A 12,881-nucleotide genomic window follows, 5' to 3' on the forward strand; every position below is an offset into this window, starting at 1 on the left:
ATGCTGCAGATCCATGTAATTTTCCATCTGGTGCGGATTGCGGTCTCGATCGCCCTCCTGCCGTTGGACAACACCATTCTTTTGGCCTCCTACGCTGCCGGGTATGTCCCCGGCGACATTTCACAATCCTCCAGCCACGAACGCCGACGACAGAAAATCCTAAGAGATGAGCACTTCCGTCCGAAAACAGTCCTCGTTACTGGGGTCAATACCCCTCATGGGCTAGCGGTGGCCCGGGGTTGGTACTACGCGGGCCACCGGGTGGTCGGGGCCAACACCACCGAGGGCGCCATCGCCCCTGGCGAAGGCATGTCCAAGACGCTGGCGGCCTTCTACCACGTTCCCAAGACCAAGTACAGCGCACGGCTGCTCGATATCATCCAGAAAGAGAAAGTGGAGATCTGGATCCCGTGCGCGAACGAGGCCTCGGCCCTCGACGATGCGTCGGCCAAACAGGTGATCGAGAGCCGGACCCATTGCAAATGCATCACCCTGGACACCGGCCTGGCCGAAATCTTCGGCAACCAAGACACTTTCCACCAGTATCTCATTGAGAAGCGGCTCCCCGTGGTGGAAAAACACCAGGTTCTGTCGCGAGATGCCATCCACAAGATTTTGCATCGGTCGCCGTCCAAGATTTATCAGATGCGGAGGCCCTCCCCCACTCCCGAGGACGACAAGGTCGTCGTGCTGCCGAAGCGAACTCTCAGTCTGACCTATTCCGAGGTTAGTGAAATCCAGATCTCTAAGGAACGGCCATGGATACTACAACAACAGACGCGACTGGGCCGGTTTGTTGCAGAGGTCATGGTCATCTGTGGTCATGTCAAGGCGATCAAGATTTATCCTGGCGACAACGAGTCCGATTGGGGACACTCGCGTCTGGACAAGGGACTCGCGAGGGCGACGCATGCGCTCATGGAACGCTTTGCACTCCAAAGTGGACCCCGACTGACCGGTCACCTACGCCTCCAACTGACGGTGGACGAGGAATTTACCGACAATATTCTCCGCTATGCGATTCATATCGAGGGCTGCGAGCAAGGCGCCGCGGCTGTGAAGTTCCTTCTGGAAGATAAGCACGATTCACTGGTCGCGGAGTACCTCAATGTGCTCGCGCCACACATGAACGGCGTTTCTGGCGAAGTGCCCGCTATAGACATCGCATCCATCGACACGGAAATCTCTACCCCGCCTCCTGAGAATTTCAGTCTCTGCCAGGTGGTCCGCAGTTGCGATGTTCGGAGGGTGCTTCCGGCACTTTACCCTGCCATCGAGCAGATCGATCGCAGTCTGCACGAAGGCAGCAGACTGCTTCTGTTCTGGAAGAATTGGCGGTTCTCCGCCATTGACCCATTGCCGTGGTGGTGGCATACGCATATCTACCAGCCCCTGAAAGAGATTGAAATGATCATGAATGCGACCAATGGCAAGTCGACATGATGTGCTCGCCTCCTGGCGATTTGACGACTCTCCTTTGTTTCCAGATCATTTTCCTGTGTATTTTCATCCACTTACTCTGCCTTTTGTGTACTCCTCGCCTTTCCCCTTTTCCAAATTAGCGAAGGAAGTTATGACGGATCACAGCACATGAGACGATGCTGTTGTATAGGGAGCATCAAGTGGCGTCTTTTGAGTATATTAGCTATTTGCAGATCGGCCACTTTCGAGACGACCGAGGTAATGGACCAATTTAAGTTGAGACATTCTGATTCAAGCCTGGTATCGCGGGTGCTTGAAACAATAAAGATTGTAGATTGATCTTCGACGGCGGAGTCGGCCAAGCGTGGATGCGTGGTGGCCGTGTCTCCATGAATAGCAACCCCTGTTTCCATGAGAACAAGCTACTTGGCGCTAACATGAAACGGCTAGCGACTAGGGTCAATATACAGAGCAGAAGGATAACATCTTGATAACTGGGCCATAGATTTACAATCATGAATCACCTTTGCTCGGCTGTAAAGCTCCCAAGCCAGGCTCACTACTCTGTCAGCATGGTAGAGCATAAAATCGGACCCTCGGCTGGGAATTACCGGTATGATGAGCGACGGGCAGACTTGATTGTCGGCGAGCAACCTGACATGTTGACACATCATATGTGTGCAGAGGCACAGCCAGCTGCCGAAGGTCCGCTTACCCACTTACACAATAATCATTGCAGTGCTTGATCTTCATGATCGTTAATACCGGTCTACCCTTAATTATCGCTGAACAAGTGGCCATCATCACTTAAACTGGGGCTGTGTTGGTCAAAAATGAGGATACGTCAGCCTTGGTGCAGGATCTCCGATTGGGCAACAAAACTAGTATTTGAAATTGGGAATGGATACGAGCAAGACACCATTCTGTAACAACATCTTCAGTGACATCGAACATCGCAACTGTAAGCAACCTTGATCTTGCTTTTGCTTGTGCATTTCACCAGGCCATGTGCTTTGGGAATTCTATTTTGGGCCGAGATCACGGGCAGGCTAATTCCGGAAGGGTAAGATAACCTTACGGTACCGCCGCTGAATGAAATGAATTCCATGAATGAAGTGTATTATTATTGTTATGACAGCCACATTCACGAGCTTTCACCCCTCCCTCCCACTTTCAATCCAAAGTCTCCTTCTCTTCTACTCCACTCCTGATCGTTCCTCCCTCATACCCCGAAATTCGTGAGTTTTTCTGAGCTGTTCTTGTGCCTCATTTCTTGTTGCCGGTTGAAGATTATTCCCACGGGTGATTGCGTCGCTGGTTTCCCCTCCCACCGTTCTGCCTGCCTGCGCCTCTACTTTAGCGTCCGCGCGGCACGATCGGGTTGCCCCGTTCACCTTCGCCGTCGGTTTTTCGACTGCTGCTGCTGCTGCTGCTGCTGCCACTGCAATAAACAATCGCATTGCGTTCCGTACTCTCGTCCCCCTTGTCGCTGACGATTTCTGCCTATCCCGTCCTGTTCATCTACTCGGAATTCAGTTTCTGGCGGCTCCGAATCTTTGGATCTATCTGCGATCAATCCGTCAGCTCCATCGTATCGCGGTTTCGCTTCCTAGCGTAGAGGAAAGCGCCTTTCATCCTCATCAGGCACCACTCCTCCGTCATCGACCACCTCACTCCCCAGAAACATGAGAGTCGCCCGACCTTCCTTCAACCCGGGGCGGACGAAAAACATCATCCATGGGTTCCAGGGATTTATCATCTTCCTGGCGTGGGCCTTGACCATCGCCGTGTTCACCAAGGGCGATGGCATTGATGGGAGATCCGCCTGGTACTGGGCCTTGGTGAGTGCCCATTCATTTGTTTTAGGTGCAAGAATGTCGCCGAGGATTCGAGTCTAATGGTTGCTTTCGATAGTGCTGGTTCAGTATCCCCGGTCTCATCTACTTAGTGGCCGTCCCCATGTGGCCGCGCGCACGTCGGTTTGGAAATGTGTACGCCTTCGCGACCGTGGACTGCCTGTACGCCATCTTATGGTTCAGTGCCTGGGTCTGTGTCGCCAGCTACGTGGCGCAGGGGAAGAGCGAGGGCAAGAGCGACAGCTCGACAGACAGCGACAGCAAGTCTAGTAGCAAGCGGGCGAGCGACAGCACGAAGAGCGGCTGCGACAACTGGGCCTACGGCAACGCCAGCAAGTGCAAGATCAGCACGGCCACCGTGATCTTGGGTGTTATCGTCTTGTGAGTTGTCCTATCTGTGGCTTTCTCACGTGGTTGGCTAACTTGTGATTTTCTACCAGCTTACTCTTCGTGGTCACCGCGTTCATGTCCTTCCGCAACGTCGTGCACTTCCGCCGCACCGGCACCCTGCCCGACGCCGTCTCCGACCCCACCTTTGCCGCCCACACCAAGGCCGCGTTCTCGTCCAACCCAGCGCACGATTTCGAGGAGGAGGAAGACGACTTCCGGTCGCGTGCGGGGATGGGGTCGTCGGTTCGCGGCGATCGCGATGAGGACTACGCCCTGCTGCATCAGAGCGAGGCGGATGACTTCGGCAGCACCACGCACGGCCGCTCGGCGGCGTCGGGCGCCTACGACCCGACCGTCTCGACGGGCAGCGTGCTGCACGACTACAACACCAGCTACGGCGGGGCGCACGGGCAGCACTACGGCGGACCGTCGGAGTACGAGCCGAGTCATAGCGGCTACGGCCACTAGAGGGGTTGACGGAGAGGAGATGCGGTGAAAGAAAAAACCAAGACAAACCTCCGAAACGAACCATGGGGCGGTGTTTGCGGGCGCACATTTCCGATTGTCATTTCTGGCTTGTTGACTTGTAACATGATGACGACTGTATGCTGTGATGGTGATTTGGCGGGGGAACGGCCGGTGTAATGGCCGCGCGGGCATACCTGACGACTTATTGGATGACGAATGTATTTTGGTTCTACATAGATGGAATTACATACTTTAGCAGAGCAAGCCTGTCGAATTGGTAGTGAACTGGTTGCTTATACTTGTCACCTGACTGACTACAGTAACTTAGTTAGTTAGTGAATAGGATGACACATCTGATCCGGCAGGATTCGCCAAATGGAGGGATTCTGCCACCGCCTTTTCTTGGAAGGCTCACTCACCATCAGCGATCAGGACAGCTCATCTTTTGTTTATCTGTGTTGATCTCTGGACGTCCCGCCGGTGCGCACTCTTTCTTTTTCTTTTCCTTTTTCATCCTGGGGTGTCTGCCAATCTGCCTCGTGAGTCCGAGTTGAATTCCCAGCTTAAAACCTCAAACACTAACCTCTCCGCACAGACCATTATCAGCTACGCTACAGCTACAGCTACAGCAGCTACACTGACTACCACTGTACGAATCCGAAGTCCATCAACGAATCAAACGAATTACCCCGATCACACACACACACACACACATAAAACCACATAATCAACCTACTCCACGCGAACCACATCCATCTATCCATAAAACCACCACCTTCAATCCACTACACTTACCAAACCCACCACCACCACAACAACCAAAATGTCCAGCATAGACATCTACAACCCCCTCCCCCTCCACCTGGACCCAACCTCCAAAGCCATCACCCTCAGCCATCCCTCCACATCCACCCTACAATCCGAACTCACCACCCTAAACACCCTCCACCGCGCCCTCCTCGAAACCCCCAACCAAATCCCTCCCCCGCCCCTCCCCATCAACCCCAAGCGCAGCGCCCAAATCACCAAACTCCGAGACAGTGCCAACGCCGCCTACCGCAAGAACCACTTCGCCGACGCCGCCCGGCTGTACGGGTACGCGATCGACATGGCGCTGGGCCGGCCCGGGTGGGAGCCCGTGACGCTGGCGCGCGACGAGCTGGCGGGCCTGTACGCGAACCGGGCGCAGGCGTGGATGAGCCAGCGGCTGTGGGTGGAGGGGCTGGTGGATGCGCGGTGCAGTGTCGAGAGTAAGGCGGTGGGCAATGTGAAGGCGTGGTGGCGCGGGGGCAAGTGTTTGGTTGAGATGGGCCGGTGGGAGGAGGCAAGGCGGTTTGTGGAGCGGGGGCTGGAGATTGAGGGAAGGGAGAGTGAGGGGGGGAGGGAGTTGGTGGGCTTGCTTGGGGAGGTGGAAGAGGGGGAGGGGAGGAATAAGCGGGCTTGAGGTGTGGTCTGGGTCTGGGAAAGGGATGGAGAGGAGGGTGGTTTGTTTTTTTGTGTTTGGGGGTGGATCGGTTGCATGGAGGGACTGGTCTGGGCTGAGATGAGCTGAGCTGAGGGTGGGCCGATGATGCATGGATGGATGATGCTTATGGTATGCCCGGCCGTGGGATGAGGTTGTTTTGCGCCTATGCCGGTAATCGCATGGCATGGTTATGTGTGATGTACTACTCTGCTTGCTGTATTTTTGTGGTTCTGTTCTGTTGCGTCGCGTTGCGTTGCTCCTGGCGTTTCGGATTGATAAGTTGGGATTCGCTTTATGATACATTTTATGTCTTGATGGACGCTGGGTTGCGCGGCCTTCCATTGGTCTCTGGAGGGTAGTAACTCGTGCATTGACATCCACATACAGTAGGGTTGTCATGAGGGTCTGAAATGAGTTGCTCCAGTGCTGATGTCTAAATTGCCTCCGCTTGCTCCAAATGAGTGTCACTGTAGGAACAGGCAACTACCAGAGCTCTCAGCTGGCACATCACAGCTAGGCCTACATAGGCAAAGCGCACCCGACTTCATCAACATCCGCAACTGCGCAGATAATTTGAAGATGCGGGCCGAGCAGCAGCATCACACAAAAACCAAAAAGGTAACTCCGATGCGGGGAATCGAACCCCGAGCTGCTGTGTGAGAGACAGCGATGTTAGCCATTACACCACATCGGATGGCTGTGGAAAGAGCTCTTTTGTTACAACATAGATTGTCAAAAAGATATCAGGCTGTGGTTCACGTCAACTCTAACACGCCGGCGCCATGGTTCGGCTTGAGGCCGGAAGCTACTTGCTTTATACTTTGCTTACTATGATGCGAGGGTGGGTGGAATGTCTGGACTAAATTGTGGCCTTTTTGGATTAGTCTTATGGACATATCGACGCTGGTTGATTGATCTGAGAATATGGGGATTGGATATGACGAATACATATTTAACGCTGCACGGGAGGTTTAGATGCTCAGCCACAATGGGTGTGGTCTATACTTCCGACGTCACATATCCCTCGTTCTAGAACAGATCGCTCATCTAATTCGAAATACATACAGTTGTTGTCCGAGTAATTGGAGGCTAGTGGCATGATACCAACTCGGAGGTTTAACCTCAACCCCACCTGGCCCTAAATGAGTCTCATTGGGGACGTTGCTGGCAGGAATCAGCACGAAGACGGAATGCAGAGCATGTCAGAATGGCCTCCAAAGAAATGCTCCATACTAGACTTTCTGGGCCTGGGCTATCGAAGCGGTGGTCCCCGACCGTCTCTCGGTCTCATTTATGTTTCGACAAGATCGCCACCATTCTGGTCACCATCGTCCCCATACCGTCGGATCAAGTTTCGGGGACTTTTAGTTACATCCAGCAGTTGCACCACTTTAGCCATTGAATAGTGCCGGCTGAAAGAGCGCGGGGAGGTTCGAGTATTGCGGATTCGAAGGGAGGGATGTGGGCAAGCGGTGTAAAGTTCGAATGCTGCCTCAGCATAGTCGTTATTAGTCTTCTTCCGCATAGTGTCTAAAGCTCCCATCTCCGTCCGAGGGGTCAAGATCGTCCGAGTGAGTGGCTGCTCAAGTGCGACAGCTTTGTTTGCGTCGATTTGCAAAAGCTACAGGAAGGCCAAAAAGAAAATCTCGCTCGGGATTCATTCAACGGGGGCAGCCTCGACAGCATTGCCGGGGCGCGGGGGTATTAAAGCAGCAGACAAACGACAACGAAACATCAATGACCCTACAGGCCCTTTATAACCCCCATGGGAAAACTCCCCAGCAGCTCCTACACCCAACTCCCGTACTCTCTCTATTATAAGTAGGCGCATCGGCATTGATGTGCACTCTGTCCTCTGATTACAAACGAAGCCAATTACGAGGAACGCTGAGAACATCCAGGTAGCGCTGGTTGCCCGCGCCCAGGATTGTTATTGTCCGCATATTGCTCGAATTAGTCCACACTGAGTCTGCCGTCTGCTGGAATGCTAATTATCACATGACATTGCATATCCAAGCGAGGTGGCATATTTCCCTCTCGACTCGAAAAGGCCAGAAGCAGGAGCAGTTGGCTCCGCTTCCCGCCTATGGTGCATCCAAAGTTGTCGGACGTACCACAGTACAGTGTGGTCCGTATACAAGAACAGGGGCAGTCCAGGACGTGGAAACAGCATCAGATGAGGTGTCTGGAATGGGCGTATGATCTGGCATTCGCGGGATATAGTGAATGTAATGAAGTTCGTGGTGGTCAACATGTATCTCTTTCCCCGGGAACTTATTCCACTGGCGGAGCTTGCCAGTGTCAGGGTCAGAAAAACACAGGCCACGGACAACTTCCACAGGGAAGGATTCCAGGATCAGTAGGCCACCGGATCACCTCCTGGATGACATCAATGAGGAACGTCGACACCGCGAGCTTCCACAGTAGATAGCCCGCATCACCCGGCAGAGGATGGAGGTACTCATGGTTTCCGCCCGTCTGGGCAGCAAGGGCGCAGCGCTCGACCATAAACCCGCGACACTCGGCAGCATGCTTCTGGCGACTTGTTAGCGCATTCCTGTCGAATCTGGACAGCTACTTACCACCATCGCCTTCTTCGTGGCCGCAGAATGTTCTTGATGCCGAACCGCTTTTGCCGGTGGAGGAGCGAGTCCCGCATGAGCGCCATGAAGCATTCATTTCAGTAACTCCTGGTGAGAGGAAACAACCGAGAGTATGAGGTGGAAGTGATTGAAGAAGTCAGAGCACGCTGAGGTAGCCAGAGTTGGATACTCTGCAACCGTTGGTAAGAGGTAAAAATTGAGGTCACGGCAAGATTCTAGTTAAAGCCCTCTAGTGCTTTGGCCGCATCCGTTTGCCAAACTGTCATCACTTCGACGACTTTCTTCGTGTCACAACTTCTTTCCAAGTCGGGGGTTGATGTTCAATTGACTCCCTTTCCGATGTTTCCCATACTGGTTCACGATCCTCAAAAAGCCGGACTTCATCTGAACTCGGCGGCAGCCTCGGATAATCGATCCGTCATAGAGCATTCGACGTCGGAAGGCCTGAGAGTAAAAAGCTCATACACATAGGTGTTATGTTCAAGGAGGGAACGCGTATAGCTGATTGTTAAGTGAAAGGTGGGGCTATTCTCCTCGACCCTCACACCCTCCGTACCTCGTTACCTAGTAATGACGCATCCCAGAGGTGGAAGATGGATGGATTCTCTTATGTGAGGCTATCTCGGACGAAATAGCTAAGGCCAGCGAGGTGGACGGTGAGCGAGCAGCCTCAGGCAAGGCCGCAGGCCGCCGTCACCTAGTCCTCTTGATCCCTTTACTCCATAGAGGTACTAGATTCTTCATGACCCACGAGATACAGTCCTTCGTGGCGTCCTTGGTGTTGGAATCCGTTCCATTGTTCGTGGGCTTAGCGGAATTTCTGCCCTTCGGCGCCTTGATCAAGTTTGATGACGTGGAGTTGAATTCATCCGCATTTCTTCCTGTATAAGGACCTGGGAAACCTCTTCGTAGCTTGTCCTTTCTTTGTCATATCGAGAATTGGTGTACGACGTGAGGAACGTCTGCCACTGTTCTCCGCGGTTGCAGGGCTGGAACTGGTTGCGAACATCCGACCAGAACAGATGAAGGCATTTGAAAATCAGGGGTGTGAGTGACGCGCTGTCTCTCGCTTGATGATACAGTATCGGCTGCATCAGTGGCTGCTGAGAACATCTAGTGTTGAAGATGGGTAGGCAGACGATGCTGCTATCGGCGTGGCATCTGACGAAGGTGAGGAGAATGCGAGAGGCTTTCGTCGGCTGACGGCTCATTTGAACATGTCGTCGTGGAACGCTCACCTGCGATAGACAGGTTTGATTGACAACATGGGAGAAGGAACGGATCTGATGCGCTGGAATGTTTCGCCAGAAGAGATTCAGACTTCATAAGAAAGGAAGGTTAAATATGGGCTTCCTCAATGTCAGGATAATCGGACGTGGTGATCACATAGCGTTTTTGATCTCTGCCACCACGCGCAGTACGACAAGACGCTGAAGTCGTCCCACTGATGTCCTTGGGGAGGTCAGTGTACCTGACCCCATTGCTTTAATATGATCGCCGTCTGTTTCATCATGGGCCGCTGCTGAGCGGTTCTGGGTATCGTGTGCAGTTAACACATGTCTTAATGCATCAGGAAACATGATGAGGACCCACTGCGTGAGGGGCCTGCGGCAGAAGAAGATGATGCGCGGCGGGCTCTTGGTCCGGGGAGCGGCGAAGTACCCCCACCTCCTGCAGGTAGCGGGCAATGTACCGGAGCTTCGGCGAATCCCACGCGAGCCAGTAGGCATTCTGGACGACGTTGATGAAGGCGAGGATGCTGAAGATGGCTTCTTGGAAAACAAACTCCGTTGAATTCTTGTCGCATTATCGAGAGAGAACGTGGATTCACGCATGAAATACTCTCCCAATCATCACCCTCAAGTCTCTACCACGTTTCAAAGGAGCCGATTCGGCAGATATCGCTTCAATAGCCACTGCTGTCGTCCCATTACCGAGCTTTGCTCGAATGGTTTTATCAGGATAGCGAGCGTAGATTTACCCGGAAATCTTTTCTGAGTTGCTCGAGATTCTTAGCCACGCATGGACACGCAGGTATGAGCTGCAGCTGTTAGTACAGACGATACGTGCGACCGTTTTTGTTTGATCCCTGACAAAGGAATCCGAGTTATGGAGTCTTCTGGGGTAGTAGCGACTTCGGGATTAGTACTCCCTGACCCCCCTGGGCAGGAACTAAGCACGGCCGTCTTGCCGGGGGGACAGAGACGTCAGCAGTGATGCTATAGTCAGCAGTGAGACTATAGTCAGCATCCTGATACTGACACAGCCATCATTGCGCGTAAGCACAAAAAGTCGCTCAAGTGAAAGCTTGCGCTTTAGGATGGATAATGGCCGGTCATTGCCAGAAAAGCCGAACTGGACATTGCGTATGAGGTTAGCATTGTCTCTGAGGAAGGACACTGTGAGGGCTCTATTGTTGGAGCCGGTTCTGACTCCTCCTCGCGGTATGTGTTCGAGCGGGACAACATCTTCGGGCTTGGCTAGCAAGTTCAGTGTGACGTAGAATCACTTAAGCCTTCCTTTCAATGCAGTGCCTTAAGCAGTAATGGGCATTTCGGACTTCAATAACCCGCAGAGGGAATCTCAGGTGTGGCGAGCAGCATACTGGGTAAACTCTATAGTGTCCTTCTTGCAAACAACTGAAGAGACAGCTTAACTGTTCGCGTACTGTGGGACTCTGAAACCCCCGGCTGCTTACCACTTGGGATCTTGTTTGTTGGCTAGTCACAGTGCCTGAGCGAGGCGGTCGACGAGGGGTTGTACCTGACGAAAATCGAGCAGTTTGATGAAGAAGTCCACTTCGAATTCTTCTTGTGACCTATGAATTTTATCGAGTTCAGGTAGCGAGTGAAGTGATCAAGAATTCAATTGATCTTCCTGATATTTTCCGCAGAGCCCTCCATGAGATTTGGTTGGGGATTGTCCACAGATACTAGACTGTAGCTAGCCCCTGCCACTGCAACGGAGACCTGTCAAAGAAACGAAGGAAAGCCTTGTTCTCATGTCAAGCACGCAAGTGCTGGAGGACTAAGTGATGATGATGACGAGTTTGATGATGGCGATGGTGATATCATCGACTTCATGAAGACGATGATCAGTATCTGAAACATACCAGCGCCGCTGACTCAACATCTGTCAGGAAATTTCGCCTTATGACAGCTTTCTGCACCCCTCAGACGCCATGAAGTATACCGTACCCAAAGGAGGAATCCGTAGATCAAATAGCCGATTAGTCTAAGAGAAGCACGAATATCACTATCAGCAGAGTCTGCGATTCGCATCTGCTTGTCTATTGCGTCTCATGTATCGCATTAGCATGATTGATTGGAGACGGATCAATGCCGATTGTACAGCGTATTGCTTATGGTGATTTTGAACTCTGCCGCAGCCTCAGGGTATAGCTTCTCGTCGAGAGTAGAGCTGTCACGAATCTGATCACCAGGCCTCCTGGCCGCTGCGAAAAAAGGCGTAACCAGCGCGTTGAGTTGCGGAGCTCAAACCAAAGAACCTTTTTGGCGAGTACATCGTGGTTAACCTTGATTATGTATATCTGACATGAGATAAGACTTTCCGTCCACTTCATGGTTGGTTGGTCGTGCGTCGATAAACTCTTTGCCTAACTGTCCAGTCTGGCGAATACGCTCATCATGCCCGTGGCAGTCCTTAACCTTGACAGATCCAGCAGGGCCGCAATGTGGGACTTATGGTTATAACTTTCATCGAAGCAGGATAGGGAGGGCAACTCATGGTACTTGAATGGAAGGGAACCAGCGGCTAGCGGGAATGGCGTAGTTTCTTCCCTTAATCTTATCTAGACTGTGGTTTGCCCAGTTGAGTAAGTTCGCCTTGCCATCGGGGGCCGTGCCTAGATGCCACTCGTCAACATCGACATTGTCCTTCAGGTCTTGACGTTCATCCTCAGGTATTTTCAATACTGAACGAAGAATCCTCGCTTCCCATTCCATGGTCGCTGCTTGCCATTGGCGAGCGTCTTCTTCGAACTCTCCAATTGCGTGGTCGAGGTCTTGACTCCATGCTTTCATCTCATCCAGCATATGCAACTCGATGGAATGGTCGTTGGGGAATTCTGGAAGGGCTATGTAGTTCGCTTTTTCCTCCAGTGTAATATTGACACCGGACTTATTGACTCTTCGAATCAATCCGCTTTTGACTTGTCCCATTGCATAAATATGGGTGATAGACCCATCATAGACGAAGCCATGGCGAAAAGTATGTTTCTGGCCTTGAGCCCAACCGATAATCGCGGGGTCCACGGTGCTTCCTCTCATTCTAATCATAGGCACAACTCATGAGTTTCTCGGGGTCACACGGCCGCGGCTCCTCGCGATGGGTCTCAACCGAGAATACCCAGCCACCGCTCAAAAGCTGTCGGTTTAGGGTTTAATGGCCAGTGGATTCCGGAATGGGAGGTTCGTCGCACACCTTCCACTCGGCGCGCATAGTATTTTGGTTCATGGTGGGTGTCTGGAAAGGTCGGGGTGTTTGAAGCGGTCGGGTTGTGTTTTGACAGGTCTGGTTGGGTTTTGGCCGGGGCAGCATCAAAACGGTCGTCTGGGCTGCTGAGCTGCTGCTGAGCGTCTCCCCACCTGGCTGTCGGAGTCCTCCGATGGTAGCTTTCCCCCTCGTAGACAGGTGTGTCTTGCCTCAAATCCCAGG

The 12,881-nt window shown here is 52.6% G+C and overlaps 3 protein-coding genes and 1 non-coding gene across 4 annotated transcripts; 3 read left to right on the forward strand and 1 right to left on the reverse strand.

Annotated features, from left to right (window-relative positions):
- On the forward strand, positions 1-1,443 carry ASPACDRAFT_33594 (uncharacterized protein; the record flags this gene model as incomplete). Its single annotated transcript, XM_020199967.1, has 1 exon — positions 1-1,443. One exon carries the CDS (start codon positions 1-3, stop codon positions 1,441-1,443), a length of 1,443 nt encoding a protein of 480 aa, XP_020053205.1.
- Positions 1,444-2,697: 1,254 nt separating this feature from the next.
- ASPACDRAFT_81071 (uncharacterized protein) lies at positions 2,698-4,397 on the forward strand. The gene is made up of 3 exons (XM_020205792.1): positions 2,698-3,263; positions 3,337-3,659; positions 3,719-4,397. Exons 1-3 carry the CDS (start codon positions 3,108-3,110, stop codon positions 4,134-4,136), a joined length of 897 nt encoding a protein of 298 aa, XP_020053206.1. The 5' UTR covers positions 2,698-3,107; the 3' UTR covers positions 4,137-4,397.
- A 176-nt stretch (positions 4,398-4,573) lies between these two features.
- ASPACDRAFT_1882691 (uncharacterized protein) lies at positions 4,574-5,506 on the forward strand (the record flags this gene model as incomplete). The annotated part of the gene is made up of 2 exons (XM_020198295.1): positions 4,574-4,675; positions 4,732-5,506. A coding segment is annotated over exon 2 (546 nt), but the record flags the coding sequence as incomplete, so codon positions are not given.
- Positions 5,507-6,223: 717 nt separating this feature from the next.
- Positions 6,224-6,295, reverse strand: ASPACDRAFT_t266. The gene has a single exon. It is a non-coding gene; the product is annotated as a tRNA-Glu (tRNA).
- Between the last annotated feature and the right edge of the window lie 6,586 nt (positions 6,296-12,881).

Source organism: Aspergillus aculeatus (assembly GCF_001890905.1).
Source record: "Aspergillus aculeatus ATCC 16872 unplaced genomic scaffold ASPACscaffold_15, whole genome shotgun sequence".
Taxonomy (NCBI): domain Eukaryota; kingdom Fungi; phylum Ascomycota; class Eurotiomycetes; order Eurotiales; family Aspergillaceae; genus Aspergillus; species Aspergillus aculeatus.

Excerpts from the sequence above, each read along its gene's own strand:
- ASPACDRAFT_81071 (XM_020205792.1), top strand. The coding sequence starts at position 3,108 with ATGAGAGTCGCCCGACCTTCCTTCAACCCGGGGCGGACGAAAAACATC. Across the intron at positions 3,264-3,336 it reads CCGCCTGGTACTGGGCCTTG|TGCTGGTTCAGTATCCCCGG; the intron begins GTGAGTGCCCAT and ends TGCTTTCGATAG. Across the intron at positions 3,660-3,718 it reads ATCTTGGGTGTTATCGTCTT|CTTACTCTTCGTGGTCACCG; the intron begins GTGAGTTGTCCT and ends ATTTTCTACCAG.